General features: G+C 34.2%; 1 protein-coding gene across 2 annotated transcripts; it reads left to right on the top strand.

Moving 5' to 3' along the window:
* Positions 1-18,291, top strand: LOC125678280 (sodium/myo-inositol cotransporter 2-like). 2 transcript variants are annotated; one of them, XM_048916607.2, is made up of 15 exons: positions 2-2,303; positions 2,400-2,471; positions 8,393-8,497; positions 8,623-8,682; positions 8,919-9,023; positions 10,896-11,001; positions 11,387-11,467; positions 11,674-11,951; positions 12,036-12,171; positions 12,436-12,543; positions 12,664-12,814; positions 15,161-15,329; positions 15,654-15,869; positions 15,980-16,073; positions 16,728-18,291. In XM_048916607.2, exons 1-15 carry the CDS (start codon positions 2,223-2,225, stop codon positions 16,961-16,963), a joined length of 1,998 nt encoding a protein of 665 aa, XP_048772564.1. In that variant the 5' UTR covers positions 2-2,222; the 3' UTR covers positions 16,964-18,291. The 2 variants fall into 2 exon arrangements, with proteins under 2 accessions (XP_048772565.1, XP_048772564.1); XM_048916608.2 differs by lacking the exons at positions 15,980-16,073; positions 16,728-18,291 and having other exon boundaries at positions 1-2,303; positions 15,217-15,329; positions 15,654-15,772.
* The last annotated feature ends 1,785 nt before the right edge of the window (positions 18,292-20,076 follow it).

The raw sequence follows: 20,076 nt of genomic DNA, 5'->3' as shown, positions 1-20,076 counted from the left end.
TGTAACTGATTCCTAATTTATACCATTGTTAAAACTCAAAACAAACATCCTGCAGTCATTGAGATAACTCGGTGAAAGAATTATACGATTAAGGCAGTACTCTACATAGTCATAATGGCTGACTTCCTTTAAAAAAACATGGATGACAAAATCGATATCAGCAATATTTTACTTTTCCTTTTCCATTTGAATACCTAGCCGAGTAGCTCAGTAGGTTAGAATACCGACTGCTGAACTGTAGGTCGCAGGTTCGAGTCCAGCTGGGGTTTTAAATTTTTTTCAGATTACCTTCTACTAAAACTGTTTTTTTTGACAAAATAAAGTAAATTTGAAAATTTTCAAATTCAAAATATTGTTGTACATATCCTACACTTTTCATCTACATCAAATGTCTCTGGTGTAGCATACCTCCTTAAATGTTTTCAATTTGGACCCGTTTCGACTGCAAGACCATTCAAAATTTGTACCGAAACCTCCACAAGTGCGGAGATCGAAAGCCTATCACAAAATGTTATTGAATAAGCATTATTTTAGTCAGAGATAAGAAAATTATCTCCTCCTTCAAATGGTGGCAATTGCTTTTTGCATTTTTTTTTTATGAGTTGTAGATTTTGTAAGTGGCAAATCAAATGCGAGAGTTTTCTGCAAACTGACGTAGTAAACCGTTCATACGTATGTTCACAGTCTAAATATAGCTCAGCTCCATATATTCACTCCATGAATGTCTGCACAAAGTAAGTAAAGATATTGTAAAAACAATGGATTTAATTCTATCTACTTGACGTTACCGAACCAGATAATTAAACTTATCTGATCTAGTTCACATTCAAAACCTTTACGGGGGAATTTAATGCAAAATTTTGAAACGTAATTCTACTTCAGGTTAAAGACCTTTGACAATAACTGTGATTAGCATAAATATTTATAATTGTCATATTTACATGTACAAACGCTTACCATCAAGGTTAATGCGATATAAGTTTTACTCGCACAAAACATGAATGCATGTAAATACGATGTCATTAAAGATCATTGAAATGAAAACATTTGCCATTAAAAACACATTAATTCTGTGTTGTCAATGTAGAGTTTCCCTCCTAATACAGCGTAGTAATAAAAACGTTATATCAATGTGAATGCTTTAAAATTCTATGTTTGAATTATTCAATTCCGCTCATGGATGCAATGTAAGATTTAGATTTTGTTTAACCCAGAGAGCATATATATAATCACGAGATGAATGAACGCTACAACTGAAATTAAGTGGATCTGTCTTCATGAATTGCCGAACTGCCTTCAGCTAAAGGTTTCACTGTGTCAGTTCATGCAGACTGCTCTGTCCTATCATTCATGGCGACATTTGGGTTTCTGCTAGTAGAACAAAATTCCCATAAATACTTCACTGCTTTATAAGTCATCTTGTTGGTTTTGGCGTCCCTGTTGATGCTAGAACTCTTGTTGATGTCGGAGATAGTAAGAAAAGACCTGAATTTTCCTTTAAGTTGTTTCATAATGGAATATCATTTAAAACCGTTGCTTACATACTAATTTTGACTACAGATTACTCCGTTTACCTTATCAAGATACAGGGCTCACAACGGGTGTGGCCACTCAACAGGGGATACGTACTCCTCATAGGCACATGATCCCACCTTTGTATGTCCAGGGGTCCATGTTTGTCCTGCTCCTAAGATTGAATTCTTTATTGGGGATGTGAAATGGAATACCATTGTTATTTTCATTTTTTAAATTAAATGAATACACCCTGTGATCATTTCTAAATCTTGTCAAACAGATGAATAATCGTCGACATACTTGTATCTCATTTCTTGACTCTAGGGGGATTTAATGAAATCTCCGTAGATACTCAACATTTACCACATACATGTGTAGTTATATTCATTTCAAATAATACCCTTTTAGATTTGTTTTAATTAAAGAAGCATGGTGAGAAACTTTAAAGCTCTCCCTTTAGTTTATCATTGCTGATTTATTCATTTTTTTTTTTTTTTTTTTTGCAAATTGAACAGAAAGATGACCTTGAACTTTTTACTTTCAGTAAACTTAACCATATTGATAATATATTTTGTTTCAGCTAACATTTAACCCTATAAGGTTTGCAAGGGTGTTTATTCCGCGCAGTGATATAAAACGGCACCTCCAGGATCCCTACTGATATTTAGATAAACGATCTTAGCATTTACAGTCCATTACCTGACGCCATGCGAGCGGGTTTAGATAACTGGATCGACATATCTGTCCTGGTGTTGTACTTTGCCTTCGTTTTTGTTGTCGGAATATTGGTAAATATTGAATTCCAAACACCTCCATTAACTTGAAATACACATCGAGTTTAAGTTTGACTAATTTTAAAAATCCTCACATTTTTTCCCGAATAGTCCATATGGAGAAGAGACCAGAAAACGACAAAAGGTTACTTCTTGGCGGGAAGATCCATGCTTTGGTTCCCGGTAAGTTTTCTCTGTAATAAAATGCAGATTTAACATAAATCAAATTATAAAATCAATTTTCAAAGAATTTGTTATGTTAACTGTATTCACAGTATTAAGGTTAGCGTGTACATACTTTGTTCAACACCATTAGAGGAAGAATGATATACCCGATATTCAGGCCGCAAACCCCCGCCAAGGGTCCCATTCTCCCTTTGTTTACATCTATTGTCACATCACTCTCATAATTCTATCATCTTTTGCCAGCCATTAAACCTATCTTTTGCTGAACTTTATGAATGCTAAGTTGCACATAAACAAACAATACTAAAAGCAAATCATCGTCGGCAGAGGTGATACTTGATTTAATGTACATACTTTTATAGGAGAACATTATGTTTAATTGAGTCCTTGGATATTTTTATCAGTACATTTCCTGACCAAAGATGACCCACATCGTAGGCATCGGTGGTGTGGGAGGGACATTCTTTTGGATCTGTTTGTCTTCATATCATCAAATCAACTTAAAAGCTGAACAACTTAGTAGCAAAAATATTTTTTTTTGAATTTGTTTAAAATATCTGACAAGATAGCTCTCATAGACAAAACGAATATATACACAGTTTGCATTTTACTAATGCAAACTGTGTATATATTCGTTTTGTTATTATGATTATAATGAAATTAAAGTTGGCATTAGTAAATATTATTTCATCTTATTTTATGAATAAATAACCTCGTCAAATATTCACCAGGCATATGTTGACGTCCTCGTTATAAAATACTTCTTCACCATATGGGATATCATATTTCATGTTTTTTTCAACAAAAACAATTTCACCAATTTTTATATTCGCGAATACTCGTAAATAGAATTTCTCATTCTTAATCATAAAAAGATGAAGATGATGAAGAGTGATAAATCGCATAACTTCCCCTGTTGACCCCTCACACCCACCGTGAGCCCTATATCTTGATCAGGTAAATATATATTATTACTACAGTAACTTGATCCGAAGAGTCGGATCACGTCGAGTTGATAGGCGTGGATCATCAGATCACACGAGACGCGAAGCGTCGAGTTTGATCTGATGATTCGCGCCTGTCAACGAGACGTGATCCAACTCTTCGGATCAAGTTACTGTAGTAATGATAAATTTATTATATACCCCCCCCCCCTTATGCATTTTAAATCCACATTTATCAGATAATAAATGTAATCCAAATTATCAAAAACACAGACATACCATGAAATTATGTTTTGTGTACGCAGTTTCGTTTGTGACGCGGTCAATATTTTCCACAAATAAGGTTGCGTTGATGCATTGTGACGTCATCAGTTTCAGAGGATACTGATATGGAATCAGAAAACCACAGGGTGGTGATCTGGAAAACCGGATCACACGCTGTGAAATCCACAGTATCAAAGAACGATACATTGATGGGTATATAATAAACGGGGTTATTCGGAGTCAAATACAGTGTGCCAAGAACGGCCTAACAATCAATATGAAACAAGTCAGACAGCATTTGACCCAATGATAAGTTGTCATGGCAAATTAGATTGTTATAACGACCATACAAGTTGCGAAATGCTGACTTTAATGAGAACTGTTGAAATCCCTGTATCATCAAACTTATTTTCAGTAGCCTATCTCCATTTAAAAACTGATAATACGCAGAACAAGCTGTTGCGTATCGGTCGACAGGTGATGCTTACTCCTCCTAGGTACCTGATCCCACCTCTGGTGTGTGCAGAGGTCCGTGTGTGCCCAACTATCTATTTTGTATTGCTTATGATATTTATGAGATTGATCACTGTTCGTTATCTTCACCTTTCATAAACACCACATGCAGGGGATAATGGAATATTGCTAAATAAACATGGGGAGTTGCGGATAGGGAAGTTGAAATCATCCCGTTTATCTTAACGTTGATTTGTTAGAAAAATTAGATTTACATGATTTATGGAAAACTATAAAGGGGGACAAACAAGGATATACATGGTGTAATGGTGAAAATATTCCAACAAGTAGAATTGACTATATGTTATTATCAAAAGATTTTTGTTATCAATATGAAAACATTAAACTTCAGAATATTCCAGGTTCACATTCAAACGGAACAAGAATGTCTGATCACAGGTGTATTGTTTTAACTTTAATTATAAATAAAAACTTACGAGGTCCAGGATATTGGAAATTTAACACATCTTTAATTGAAAATGAAACTTTTACCAGAGAAATGAACAATTTCCTCGTGAATTACATTTTTGATAAAGAAAACCCAACTGAATCATGGGAAAAATTGAAGATGAATATTAAAAATTTCTGTATAAATTTTTCAAAAAGATTATCCATTTCATACAAAAACAAAATAAAGTTAATTCAAGAAGAGCTAAGTAAAATAGAAGAGTTGCCTTACGATCAAATTAACATAAATAGAAAAAGAAATCTAGAACATGAATTATCAGAGTTGATTAATAAAAAGGCAAAAGGCGCACAAATACGTTCTAGGGCAAACTGGATTGAGCAAGGAGAGAAAAATACTTCATATTTCTTAAATCTTGAAAAGAAAAGGCAGATTTCAAATGTAATCAAGTCTTTAAATATTGATAATGTTACTGTAGTTGATGAAGATGAAATATTAAAATCTACATGCAACTTTTTTTGAAAAACAATACACATCTAAACAAGAAAATATAAATCAAATAAATGAATATCTCAATAAGATACAACTCGAATACACATTAAATGACGAAGAAAAATTTGAACTTGACAAATTTCCCACTTTAACAGAATGTAAAGAAGCATTATTCAATATGAAGAAAAATAAATCACCAGGACTTGATGGTTTACCTTGTGAATTTTATCAAACTTTTTGGGAAAACATAAAAGATTTATACTTAAAGACATTTTTGAAAAAAAATAAAATGACACAAACACAAAGATTATCTTTAATAACACTTTTATTTAAAAAGGGGGACCCAAAAAACTTATGCAATTACAGACCTATAAGTCTTACAAATACTGACTATAAAATAATTGTCTTTATTTTAGCCAAAAAACTACAAAACATATTGGATAATGCAATAAATGTAAATCAGTCAGCATATATAAAAAGAAGAAATATAGCTCTAAATGCAAGACTGATTGTAGATATTTTTGAGTATTGCGAAGAAAATAACTTAGAATCTATATTACTATTTCTTGATTTCCAAAAGGCTTTTGATTCAGTTGAATGCCTTATGGAATTTTATGTTAAAAGTTCTTCACAAATATAATTTTGGGGAAAAGTTTTTAAAATGGATAAGCATATTATACAATAAACCTATATTTAGAATTAAAACAATGGATGGATATCTAAAACAGGTAATATGAATAAAGGTATAAGACAGGGATGCCCTATATCGGCAATTTTATTCCTCTTCGTAATAGAAATATTAGCTGTTGGTATTAGATCAAACTCAAACATTAAAGGTTTTCAAAAACCTGGTATGGCAAACAGCATAAAAATAATACAACATGCTGGTGACTGTACCCTCCCTTTAAAAGATAAGATGTCTCTTAAATACTCTTTAGAAGTTATAGAAGAATTTAGCAAAGTATCTGGTATGAAATTAAACATGTTCAAAACAGAATGTCTTCTAACAGGTCCTTGGAAACATTTATATAAGAAAATAGAAAATGTGGATGTTAGTAATGATTGCATAAAAACACTAGGTATTTTTATAGGACATAATAAAGAAATGTGTCAAAATAAAAACTGGACAAAAATTGTAGATGATTTAGAAAAACTCTTTGAATCATGGAAAAAAAGAAAATTAACAATTTTTGGTAAAGTGTGTGTAATTAACAGCCTTGCAATATCAAAGTTGATATATGTTGGGTCAGTTTTAAACTTTCCAAATGAGTGTATAATAAAAAAAAAATACAAGGTATCTTATATAATTTTATTGGAATAAAAAAGACAGAATAAAAAGAAATACACAGATTGGAAAAATTATGGATGGGGGTATTGGTATTGTTGATATAATACTAAAATTAAAATCCATAAAAGTATCGTGGATAAAAAACATTTTATGCAAGAATAGTTCCTTATATTTATTTGTAGAAAGCCTATGTAAAGAAAGAAATTTTGACTTTGAATATTTATGTAAAACAAATATCAACGATATAAAAAATTATGGAAAACTTTCCCACTTTTTACAAGGAAATGCTTATATTTTTTAATGAATGTAAAAAATAAAAACTGAACAGAGGCTCAATGCTTTATTAAAAGAGCCTCTATGATGAAATAAAAAAATACTATACAAAAACAAGCCAATATATTTTGAAAGCTTGCTCAAAAGTGGTTTTAGGTATATTAGTGATGTTGTAGATGTAAATGGTATGAAACCTATAGAATGGTTTGATGGTAAACTTGTATGTAAAAACAACTGGCTTTGTCAATATATGATTTTGAAAACATTTGTTAAAAGAGCTTTTACAAATCACGATTTTAAAAACATACAATATGAAAATATTATATATGGGAATAATGTATATGAACTGATAAATAAACAACATGTTAAAATATGTGATATAACCTCAAAATTGATTTATAGTATTTTACGTCGAGAAAAATTTAAACCTCCTTTGCATCAAAGTTATTATGGAAAAAAATTTGAAATTCCAAAAACAGATTGGAAATCTATTTATGAACAAAAAATAATAGCTATTAACGACAAATATATATCAGATTTTAATTACAGATTGTTAAATAACCTTTTGTGTAACAGAAAAATGCTGAAAAGGTGGAAAATTATTGAAAATGATTTATGTATTTATTGCAAAAATGTACAGGAAAGCAATGAACACTTAATTTTGAAATGTAAAAATGTTGCTCATATATGGGATATTGTTCAAAAAGTTGTAAATTTTAATATATCATGGAAAACAATTGTAATTGGTTTTTATCATGAAAAGAATGATAAAACCTTATTTTTGAATCTATTGATATCTATCATTGCTTGTAAAATATACAGATATAAAATGTATTGTAGATTAGAAAACAAACAAGAAAAATCAGAGGAAATACAATATCACATAAAGAATGTTTTATTCTTCTTTTCAAAGGTATATAAAAAAACTACAACAACAAAAATTTGTAAATGTTTTGAAAAATATAAAAGAAAAATTGTAACTTTAGTCGTAGATTTTTTTTGATGATAAGAAAATGATTTATCTGGTATTTTCATACATGGACTTTTAGATAAATAAGAAAAAACAAAACTTATACAAACTCTTTGAAATGATTTTGTCTGTACATCTTTGAAAATTTTGTATGTTATATTTTTCTCTGTGAAAAGTCGTAAATGTATTGCATATATTATATCTATATAATATAATTTCTGTTATAAACATGTTAATAATTATTACATAAAAAACACAAGGAGGGGATCTGCCCTCCTGTACTAGTGCTGCCATTGGGGGTTGTGTATGGACTGTATTCTATGTGTGGCGTTACCCCCTTATGGCAACCTTCAGAAATATATGTGTATATTCTTTATATATATTTTGCTTATTGATACATAATATATGTATTGTCCATTAAAAAAACAAAAAACAAAAAAACAAAAAAAAAAACCCATTGATTTGTTAGTTTGCCGTTAATATTTATTTCAATAAAATGCATGTATCTAAGAATGAAGCAGAAGTGGACGACTCGTTGTTGTTTTGTTTTTTCGAGTTCACAGGGAAATATCGAAGCGACATATGAATGAGTAAAGCTTAATTTCCCCATCAAAACACATTTTCACATTTTGTTCTACACCCACCCCCAACACCACCACCACCACCACCACAACCCCCAAAGCAAAGATATAAACAGTATTTACAAGTTTCATTTTCTCAGTGGTATATGATGATGATAGTGTATGATATACACTGTTTTTTCCTCAGATCGGTGCATCCTTGTTCGCCAGCAACATCGGATCAGAACACTTTATTGGACTGGCCGGAAGTGGGGCGTCAAGTGGAATAGCTGCGGTTGCATTTGAATGGGGGGTAAGAGAATTCCTTCAGACGAAAATATATATTGAACTGAGGCGTTGTAATCTTAGAAAAGAAAGGAAAACTTATTTTAAATGGATATTGATATCTGACAATATATTTGCTTTCTCATGATATAGGCTGTGTTTTCTTTGTTAATGCTGGGATGGGCGTACCTTCCAGTTTACCTAACATCAGAGGTAAGTATAAATAAAACAACCAAATTATATCTTATGTAAGACGTTAGATTTAATCTCTGGTGAATCCATATCTTTGTTATCACCCTATGTTCTCAGCCGTGATGGAACCCCCCCCCCTTCTTTTTATTTTTTTTTATTTTTTATTTTTTTTTTTACAAATACATGTCCTGTATGACTCACTTTTACTACCCTACTATTAACTGAAGAATCAATAAAATGGCTGTGTGTGATTTAAGGTTTACACAATCCCAGAATTTCTGAAGAGACGTTTTGGCGGGAAAAGATTAAGAATTTATCACAGCCTGATACTTCAACTGTCTTATATTGTTACCAAGATATCAGTAAGTACATAAAATTCAACTGTCTTATATTGTTATCAATATTTAGGTAAGTACATAAAATTCAACTGCCTTATGTTGTTGCCAAGATATCAGTAAATACATAAAATTCAACTATCGTATATTGTTACCAATATATCGGTAAGTAAATCAGATTTCAACTGTCTTATATTGTTATCAAGATATCGGTAAATCATATTTCAACTGTCTTATATTGTTATCAAGATATCGGTAAATCATATTTCAACTGTCTTATATTGTTATCAAGATATCGGTAAATCATATTTCAACTGTATTATATTGTTATCAAGATATCGGTAAATCATATTTCAATTGTCTTATATTGTTATCAAGATATCGGGCAAGAGATACACAGTATATTATTAGCATGAGACATACTATAACAGGGGTCGAAATTAACTTTTTCCACCACAGGCTAATTTTAGCCTGTGGGTAAAAAATCCACAGGCTAAAATGAAAACCTACAAGCTAAAATAAAAATAATGAAGCAGTGCTCTTTTTTCATAGGTTTTTGTTTTAATCAATGATTGTCCCCATCATTGATCCTAGTGGGTCAACATGTAGGCATCATTTGAACAAGACACTAAGTTACGTAAGTCATATGGTGCAATGTTTAGGTTTCTCGACCATCGCACCTCTAATCCACAACCTGTTTACCGCAGGTCTAGATCCAATGTCTTCCAATTTCGTGCCACATCAGGGGTGTCACTAGTGATTTTTCAAAGCAAATTCCGGACTCATGGTTAATAAGCAGCACGAGCACGAGTCCCATAGACTTTTTAAATAATCGTCTACGCGCCGAGCAGTGCACTCGTGTCATCACTACAACCCGACATCAATAAGACAATATGACAATAAATTAATGTAGATACCATGTAGGTAATTCTGATAAAAATGACTACCAGAAGACTTGGTTAAACATAGACTCCGATTTTTTTAAAAAGATAAATGAATAACAAAAACCTCATACTTGGAATTCAATTTAATCACCCCTATAAGTGAACAGGACTCGTGGCACATGTCTATATATTTCATCATAATGCGATGTCCGACCTCAAAAGCATTTGTTCGACTCCGAGTTTCTTAAAAAAACATAAAAGAAAAATCCGGATAGAAACGGTTATTGAAATCGGTCATTCATGTAAGCGTTTGTATGATTCTGAATGCAAGTTTAAGAAAAGCGAATAGCGCATCACCGTATAAAACGGATACATTACGATCATGGTTTGTAAATCACCACTCGCTAAGATTTTCGAGTGTCCACTATTTTTACTCGCTATTTTTCAAATCTACTCGCATTTTACGCAAATCAAACGTTGCTATTAGAATGACGGTACTAATCTGACATTGCTATTAGAATGACGGTAGTAACCTGACGTTGTTGAATTGACAGTACTAATCTGACGTTGTACTGACAGTACTAATCTGACATTGTACTGGCAGTACTAATCTGACGTTGTTATTGAATTGACAGTACTAATCTGACGTTGTATTGACAGTACTAATCTGACGTTGTTATTGAATTGACAGTACTAATCTGACGTTGTTATTGAATTGACAGTACTAATCTGACGTTGTACTGACAGTACTAATCTGACGTTGTACTGACAGTACTAATCTGACGTTGTACTGACAGTACTAATTTGACGTTGTACTGACAGTACTAATCTGACGTTGTTATTGAATTGACAGTACTAATCTGACGTTGTATTGACAGTACTAATCTGACGTTGTTATTGAATTGACAGTACTAATCTGACGTTGTTATTGAATTGACAGTACTAATCTGACGTTGTTATTGAATTGACAGTACTAATCTGACGTTGTACTGACAGTACTAATCTGACGTTGCAGGTTGACGTGTACGCTGGTGCTGTGTTTATCCAACAGGCTGTGGGATGGAACACCTATCTGTCTATCCTTATTTTACTGGCTGTTACTGCTCTCTACACTATCTTGGGTGAGGCCAATTTAATTTGCTTCAAAAGTCAATAAAAACACACAGAAAGCATCCCGTACCAAACAGAATTACTACACTTTCTCTATTTAAAATCATTTCAACATACGCAGTTTGAAAATTAAAATACTGGCAATTTTGCATCTTTCTCAATATATTGTGAACACTTAATCTCTTCAAGAAAAATGTAATTGTATCAAATGAAACAATTCATCCATCTTTAGTTTTGGAAATCAAGTTTTCTCCATCTCTGACATTCGATTTGTCACAGCTGGTGAAGAAATTATTTTAGCATTTTATGGTATTTGACATGTTTGATTTTGAGCGGAATATTTGTAACATTTTTGCGCACAAATACACACAACGGTATGATGATATCATCCAACAGGCGGACTGGCTGCTGTGATATTTACAGACACATTACAGACCATCATCATGGTTGTCGGAGCTACAGCTTTGTCCATAATGAGTAAGGCTAATTGTTTGATCGATATACCAAAGGACAATGTCTTCTTTGGAGCCCGTAAATTTTAAGTTTATCAAGGCTTTAAAGAAAGACAAAATTTTATTTCATTTCATAAAATATATCCACAATGAGTAAGAGATTTACCCTTTACTTTACATAATGTACTTATTCAAATATTTTGTAACCTGCTTGTCTGCTTAAAACTGTAGGTTTTATAAAGGTTGGTGGAATGTCTGCATTGATGTACAAGTACTTTGAGGCTATTCCATACAGCGGACTCACTCCCCTGTCACTGGATACTAACTCGTCGTTGAATGGCACCTTTAATTTGACGTACGACATGTCATCTAATGTAAGTCTACAGTGTGGCTTGCCTCGTTCTGATGCCTTCCATATATTCCGGGACCCTCTTAATTCGGATCTACCCTGGCCCGGCGTGATGATACGCACGACTCTGATTAGTACCTGGTTCTGGTGCTGTGACCAGGTGAGAAGGGTCATTACTTTGAAATTATATATATCATTGATTCATACTTTCCAAGACATATCTCAAGTCTTATTTTTTCTGCAGCTGATCGTCCAGAGAACGTTAGCAGCTAAAAATCTAGCCCATGCTAGAGCTGCCACCATTTTTGCTTCCTATCTGAAGTTATTACCGATGTTTGTTATCATTCTTCCAGGGATGATAAGCAGAATATTGTTTCCAGGTATACTAAACAGCATTTGTTTTCGTCATGCAAGTCATATCCGTATTGACAATCAAGATAAATTCATAAGTTGACTACCAAAAGAATAGCTCACACCAGGCCATCTACCATATTTGTTACTACCTAACATTTTTACCTTTGTTTATAATAACTTTTTCGGGGGATGTTAAGCAGAATATAATTTGCAGATAGGAATCTGTAAAATATTATAGGTATTTTATAACAAGTTATTCTGTTGATATATTTATTATCTATTTCATTCAGACACCGTAGCATGCGTAGATCCTCACATTTGCATGGAGGTGTGTGAAAATCCAGCTGGTTGTTCCAACATTGCCTATCCTAAGCTAATTTTAGACTTGGCTCCAACTGGTATATCACGTTTTTATTTCACAATTTTCATCTTTGAAAAATACATGAGCTTATGAAGTTTTAAGATATCTCTCTGGGTAAAATTGTTAATTCAAATGAGAAATATAATGTCTTCTCTAGGCATGCGCGGACTGATGATGGCGGTGATGATAGCTGCTTTGATGAGTTCTCTGACGTCAATTTTTAACAGTGCTGCTACTCTCTTCACCATGGATTTGTGGACACGTGTCAGGAATCAAGCCACAGAAAGGGAACTTCTTATTGTTGGAAAGTAAGTAAAGTGCCAAGTATCCCACGAGTTCTGCAAAGCGTGATTACATGTAATGGTTCTAGTGTATAGTATGCGTCTGTGGTTTTTTTTTTTTATCATTAGTTAGCAGCAATGTGGGGAAAGAGGCGAGTGCGTAAGCCTCTCCTTGCCCAGTTCTATGTAGGCTGTAAGAAAAACTTCAAAGGGGATATAATGAGAGAGATGGTGTGAAAACACATTGAAGATGGAAACTGTGAGGCTCCATGCTGAGTTGCAATAGTGACGGGTAGACGGAATTCGTTAACTATTCGCCTAGGAAAAAGTTGAAGGGTGGCAAGAGAGATGAACGTAGAGTTTCTAGGTATTCGAGGGAGGAGAATGAAAGGAGTGGGATTAAAGATAATGCAGATTGGAGAGGGTGTGAAGTGTGTAGGAAATAATGATGTTCAGCATAGAGGGGTGGCCATAATGATGAGTGAAAAATCAAAGAAGGCATTGCTAAAGTGAACAATGGTAAACAAGAGAATTTTAAGCACGATTCCACTGCAAGTACAAAAAGATTACAATCGTCAAAGTATATACTGTACACCAACAAATGATGCGAATGATGATGAAAAGGGAAATGGGAGTTCTACAGCCTAATGCAGTATGTAATTACAGGGTTAACAAATGTTGCATAATAGTGGTAATAGAAGACCTGAATGTAAAAGTGGGAAATGACAATCCTAGCAGGGAAGAAATATTGGGAAAATATGGTAATTGAAACATGAATTACAATGGAGAACGACTGTGTGACCTCTGTAGTAGAAATGGACTCATCGTTGCTGGGGGAAAATCTTCACACAAAAGGAGAAGCAAAAAAAAAAAAAAACATAATAAAAATCTCCAGATGTTAGAACACTAAAGCAGATAGATCTAGTGTTCTAGAATAATGTATGAGGGAATTAGTCTAGGATGATGAGAAGGGCAAATGTGTGCAATGGCCATTATTTGGTTAAGACTAAGGTAAGATTAAAGATGATGAAGAACGAGGTTAAGAAAAGCGGGATAGAGAGATTTGATGTAAAGCACTTAAACAGTGTTGAGATTAGGAAAACTTCAAGGAACAGGTCAAGAACAGGTCTCAGGGGTGATGTGAAAGATTGTGAAAGAATCGTGAATATGTAGAGGAAAGTTGCGAAAGAAACAGAAATAAAGACAGAGGGGTCGAGTACACCATGCATCACAGAAAAACATGGGGAAAGTGAACAAAAGGAAGACTGGTAAAATCAGTCAGGCTGTTAGAAAGACTTCAAGGGGATATAATGAGAAAGATAATAAAGGGAAGAGGAACACTCAAATTGATATAGGAAACTCTTATCCTCAAGCTTTCAATATCTAAGGGGAAAGACCAACAAATTAACACTGATCAGGGGCAACAAAATTAGTCCTTACGTTGAATTCTAAAAGATGTAAAACATTTAGGACGAATACAGATTTCATCACAGTAAACGAGGAGGCAATAGAATATGTGAGCCACTTTAACGTTTAATTCTATGGTGGACACGAAGATATTCAGAATAGATGACAGAAAGCTATAGAAGCAAATTAAAGAATAATAGAAATGTCGGGAATGAATAATGTTAACTGTGTAGTATGAAGATATAGATGGAGCTGGCTATGGTATATACTCAGGAGAGAAGGTAATGGTGACTGCAGAACAGTTCTAGGATTGAAACCAAAAGGGGAACGTGCCCGAACAAAGCTGAAATCCCTTGTAAAAAACAATGGAGAAAGAAAGAAGTGCTTGGAGACGAACGATTGAGAAGAAAAAATACTTGGAGAGAAAGTAAGAAAATGCTGAGATATAAAGAATGACAGATGGTTGAACTGGAATATCAAATAAACAGCAGCTACGAGCAGGAATGAATGGCAGTATAACAGCTTTATGTTCCGGCCCGGAGAGAAATAGGGAATGTGTCATGTTAGATAAAGTACTTAGCTTAGAATTATGTGGTCCAAAAACATAGTACACATGAAACGTCTTTTTAACCAGATGTCTTTATGAGCTGTCTACCAGTTGGTACTCTGGAATCGTTTTAAGTCATTTTTGCGGATTGCCAACATTTTACAGTTTCATAAGCGTGAAATTTCACTAGTATGGTTTCTCTACATTGAATATTTGATAAATTATTTATTTCGTCTCCGATGCATTGAAATTAAAAGCCTCCGAATCCACCAAATTGAAGTCTTTATATGAAATATCATTGATGATACACGTACCACAATCTATACATATTTCTTATATATACTTTTTATTTTGAATGTAGGGTATTCGTATTAGTTTATATACATATTTCTTATATATACTTTTTATTTTGAATGTAGGGTATTCGTATTAGTTTTAGTAGGGTTCAGTGTTCTCTGGATTCCTTTAATTCAAGCAGCACAAGGGGGACAACTCTATTTCACAATACAAGCCCTAACAGGATACCTGGCACCTCCGATTGGAGGGATTTTCCTGCTATCTATATTTGTCCCTAGAGTCAACGAACAAGTATGTGTTATCAATGTTTATAATATTTTATATATAATGTTCGTTGTTGGTTGAGCTATATTTACAAAACAAACGCGTTGATTTGTATTGATCCTGATAATCTTGTGCTAAATTTCAGCCCAATAAAATCTTTTTGCACTACTCCAGATTAATTCATATTACAATGCATTTATCAATGAGAAATTAGAATTTATCAAATAAATAATAGTAGATATCTCAAAAATTTAACAAAGAAATTGTCTAACTTTTGATACTATATTTGTTTCTGTAGAAATTCCTCCCGTTCAAAGTCACCCTGTTGAACGTATGTACTTTATCGCACAGGGTGCGTTTTGGGGTATGCTGATTGGTCACGTGATAGGCGGTACACGTATGATCCTGGACTTTGTATACCCCTCACCTAAATGTGGAGAAGAGGACACTCGCCCTAGTGTGGTTGCCGATATCCATTTCACTTATTTCTCCGTCCTCCTGCTGGGTCTGTCCTGGGCAGTATGTCTCACCGTAAGTCTGCTAACCAAGGCGCCGCCAAGGAAAGCGGTAAGAGTACTTTTTTCGTTAGTGATTCAATCATCCCTCTTTTTGTTGTTTTTATATAGAGTTTTTACAAATGTACATATATTCTCCAGTGTCTTGTATGACTTTTGCAGTTAAAAGGTTTGACCTTTTGGACAACTGAAAAAATAGGACCACCCCCAAAGGAAGATTACAACTTCAACACGGGAAAACATAATGGAAGATCAGGTTCCTACTATTACTAATCTTCAAATTCACCTGTCATAACGGAAAGTTGAAGATATATATTTTAAAGACAATAAACTTTTGGTGGTGGTGGTGGTGTGTGTGTGTATGGGGGTGGGGGTGTGTGGGGTGTGTGTGCCGGTATGTGTGTGTGAGAGAGAGAGGAAGAAAAGAGAGAGAGAGAGAGAGAGAGAGAGAGAGAGAGAGAGAGAGAGATATCACTATTCGTGAAGAAGATAAAGATAGCGAACAGAGAGCAATCTAGTAATTCCAATAAAGGATACAAAATTAAAAGTAGGGCAAACACGGAGCCCTGGATACACCAGAGGTGGGATCAGGTGTCTATGAGGAGTAAGTATCTCCTGTATTCGATCACATCCGCCATGAGCTCAATATCTTTATCAGGTAAACGGAGTAATCCGGTAGTTCAAATTAGTGTATAAAGAACGGCCTAACAATTGGTATAAAATATATCAGACAGCAATCGACTTCATTGCAGGTTGTATTTGTAAACTAGATTGTTGTTATGACCGTTAGAGTTGTGAAATGCTGACTTTAAACTAGACTCTTGAAACCCATGAAACGTTATATATCAGTAGCCTACACATGAATGTTTATTATCAACCTGGTAAATAACAATTCATCCATATTTTATAGAAATTTTCAAAATTCAAGATACGTCGGTCGAGATATCAAGAGAGACAAATAAAGATTCAAACTATGGAGAGTTTAAGATACGACGAGACAGCTCTTCGTCTGTGGAAAACCAGGAGGGACCCGGATTACAGTTCAGAAGAAAGTTGTACATGACCAAGACCATCAATATTGTACTCAACATTAATGCTGTTTTCCTTCTTGCCATCTTTGTATTTCTGTATGCCTATTTTGCATGAAAATTTCTTGGTGTTGGTGACAGTAACATGACAGCAGTTGTAAGTTGAATCATGATACAGTTTCGTTAAAAATATTTAGTGTTAACATTTGTATATATGCGGAGGGATTTAGTAACATACAAGTTCGTTCGTACGTTCGTTCGTGTGATCTCTTGCCTGATTTTTCTCAAACTTAAAAGTGACACATTGTATAAAAATCTTGGTATCTATATAATCCCAAGGTTACATGTGAATTGTTAAGATCACTAGTTGGGAATGTCCGGAATATTGTGAAAATGTTGGAGCTACACTCCCCATTCTGTCCGACTTGAAAGGATGTGACCTTGTAAGAAAATATTGGTTCCTACTGGTCATCAAGGTACATGTAAAAAGGTAAAGGTCACTTCAAGGGAAACTCCGAAACTTCTTGGGATAGATTCAAGCTACATTTTCATTCAGAGTTTGATGGCATCCTGTAAAAAGATGTTGGCTTTCAAAATTAAATGTGTAATAACGAAGCTATTGGAGGGAATATTCCAAAATAACTTTCCCAGCAATATTTAAGTTATATTTTGTTATTCAATACTTATCAATCTGAAGTTGCAGGAATGAAAAAATATATAACGATTTGGGTTTATGTCTTACTGAATGAATATTTACACAAATTGCTGCAAAGAGAACAAATTCATACTAATATGGTACTAATTTATGTATACTAATATTTATCTATTGTATGGCCTAGGCAGGAGTTTAGTTACTCTAATTCGTCTACTGGTTTTCCAAAAGTGCATAGTCATTAAATTTCGTTTGATTTGGAAGTTATTATGTTTACTGCGACAAACATCATAAGATACTTCGATATTGCTTGAATTTGAAATCTCAAGGAACTTGGTTAGCGATGGCTGTGATGATTATAGGGTTATTAGCTATTTTTTGTACCCACTGAGTGACAACTGATCCAGTGAATTCGTCACGCATAGCAGTGTACATCATTGTGAATGATTTATAGTTGTAGGACTAACCTTCTTGTAACAACATTTCACCCTTGATAATTTACTTCCTTCCTCTTTGTGACATGGGTACAAAGCATCAATATTTTGAACTTTCAATGATGCCTAAATAATAAGCAGTGCGGTATTAAATAAACGTTGTATATCGGGTAAATCACACGAAGAGGTAACAACACCGCAGTATAAAAACTCATTTTTCGTCAAAACAAGTGAATAGAACCACCTGGACAATAGTATTGTTACTGTCACGGAACAAGTGAATAGAACCACCTGGACAATAGTATTGTTACTGTCACGGAACAAGTGAATAGAACCACCTGGACAATAGTATTGTTACTGTCACGGATCGTGAACATTTTTAAGTCTGCACTCGCTAATCATCGCGACTAGTGCGTCATCTCCATCTCTTCGTAGTTTGTCAGGGAAATTGAGTCGATTTATTCATATATGATACAAAAGTAATGCATAGATGATATGTTAGAATTTTTTCACCAGCTTTATGACTAAATAAAAAAAATATATAGAAATAGATTTTGTTATATATACGTCTATGAAGAATTCAATAAAAAGAACCGTAGGCATTTAGATTTTCCAGAGATTTCTTATGCAGATATGACAGCTTCATCGAGACGGAAATATGGCTATTCATGTCAGGCAATAGTTCGTTCCTTGCATAGATTGATCACTGTTCGTTATCTTCACCTATAATAGTACTTATTTATTTACTGGTTGTGCGGGGAGATGATATTTTCTCAAACTCGTGTCTAGAACTATATTCCATAGCTTGCCGAGTGTTTGGTGAAGGTGAGTACAATGGCATGTTTGGGAACTCGTCGTACAATCTGATCAGAGCTCTACTCAATTTGCAGCAAATCAAATTTTGATGCCAAAGTCTGCGTTTAGGAGTAATGTCCTCTTGAGAGGTGTATAGGAAAATATACACCAGGGGAAGGGTTCTAGTTTCACCAGAGTGTACAGATGTTATTCTTTTTATATAAAACAGTTGATGTATCTCTGAACTTCATTATCCTAACAGGATTGTAATAATTCCTGTTGACTTCAACCCCAGTCAACAATGTACTTGGTAAATACTTACATTCAGTAATATATTATCATTCTCCCTACATACCTCGTTTCTACATGCATCCTTCAGCATCATTCAAAGTTCAAAATTTGTTACACCGCCGCGGTGGTCTAGAGGTTAGGGTGTTCGCCCCGCATGCGGAAAGCCGGGGTTCAAATCCCGGCTGCGACAGACCTACGTCGTTAAAACAGGTAATGACACTTCCATCGCCAAACGTTCAGCATCAGGTATGAATGGCACGGGTCCTCGGAGATGACCTTAAAAATGGATGTCCCGTGTCACAGTAGGTGTGGTAGGCTAAAGAGCACTCACTGCTCAATAGCCTTAAGCGCCGAGCACACCTAAATTTTGCAGCCCTTCATCGGTCTTGGTGACGTCTCCATATGAGTGAAAAATTCTGGAGTGAGACGTTAAACAAGATACAATCAATCAAAGTTTGTTGCACTTCACTTACGACTGATAACGAATCTATGACTCAAAACACCATGACATCACAAACTGCTGTCGATTCAAGACGAAACAGCACGCCTATAGTTCGGCATGGCGGCGGGATTGAGAAATAAATCTAGGACTGTACCGTGAGCGTTCCTTAAAGGTATACACGCTGTAATTTGCGTCAATTAAAAACAAGAGGGAAATTTATTTATTTTGTTTATTGAATAAAGTTAAGAACTTGTTGCAATTTACGCAATTGAAATCGAGCGCGTTAAAAATATGTCAAATTATAATTAATTACTTTCCTGCCAGGAAAGTAATGCCTCCTTTTGAATATTAAACTACCACGTGACACCGAGAGCCATATTTAGATTTATAAACAAAGATTGCGTCGCGAAAGCATGGTAGACCGTTACAGTTTGGGAGCCAATATTGTCAGAAAGAAAAGAAAGGAATAGGAAAAAGAAAGGAACAGAGAAAGAATATATATTGGAGAACACTATGCTCAGTGGAATGCTGTAAGGGAGAATATGAAGTTCATCTACAACTTTTCTACTTGACAGGTTTGTAATGTGTGGTCTTCTTCTTCTTCTTGTCGTTCGCCT

Source organism: Ostrea edulis, chromosome 2 (assembly GCF_947568905.1).
Source record: "Ostrea edulis chromosome 2, xbOstEdul1.1, whole genome shotgun sequence".
Taxonomy (NCBI): Eukaryota; Metazoa; Mollusca; class Bivalvia; order Ostreida; family Ostreidae; genus Ostrea; species Ostrea edulis.
This window is presented reverse-complemented; position numbering and strand designations above follow the sequence as displayed.

Bases quoted from the DNA above. Each gene is read 5' to 3' on its own strand.
- LOC125678280 (XM_048916607.2), top strand. From the start codon at position 2,223: ATGCGAGCGGGTTTAGATAACTGGATCGACATATCTGTCCTGGTGTTG. The intron at 9,024-10,895 runs GTAAGTACATAA...CTGACGTTGCAG, and splicing joins ATATTGTTACCAAGATATCA to GTTGACGTGTACGCTGGTGC. The intron at 11,468-11,673 runs GTAAGGCTAATT...TTAAAACTGTAG, and splicing joins TACAGCTTTGTCCATAATGA to GTTTTATAAAGGTTGGTGGA.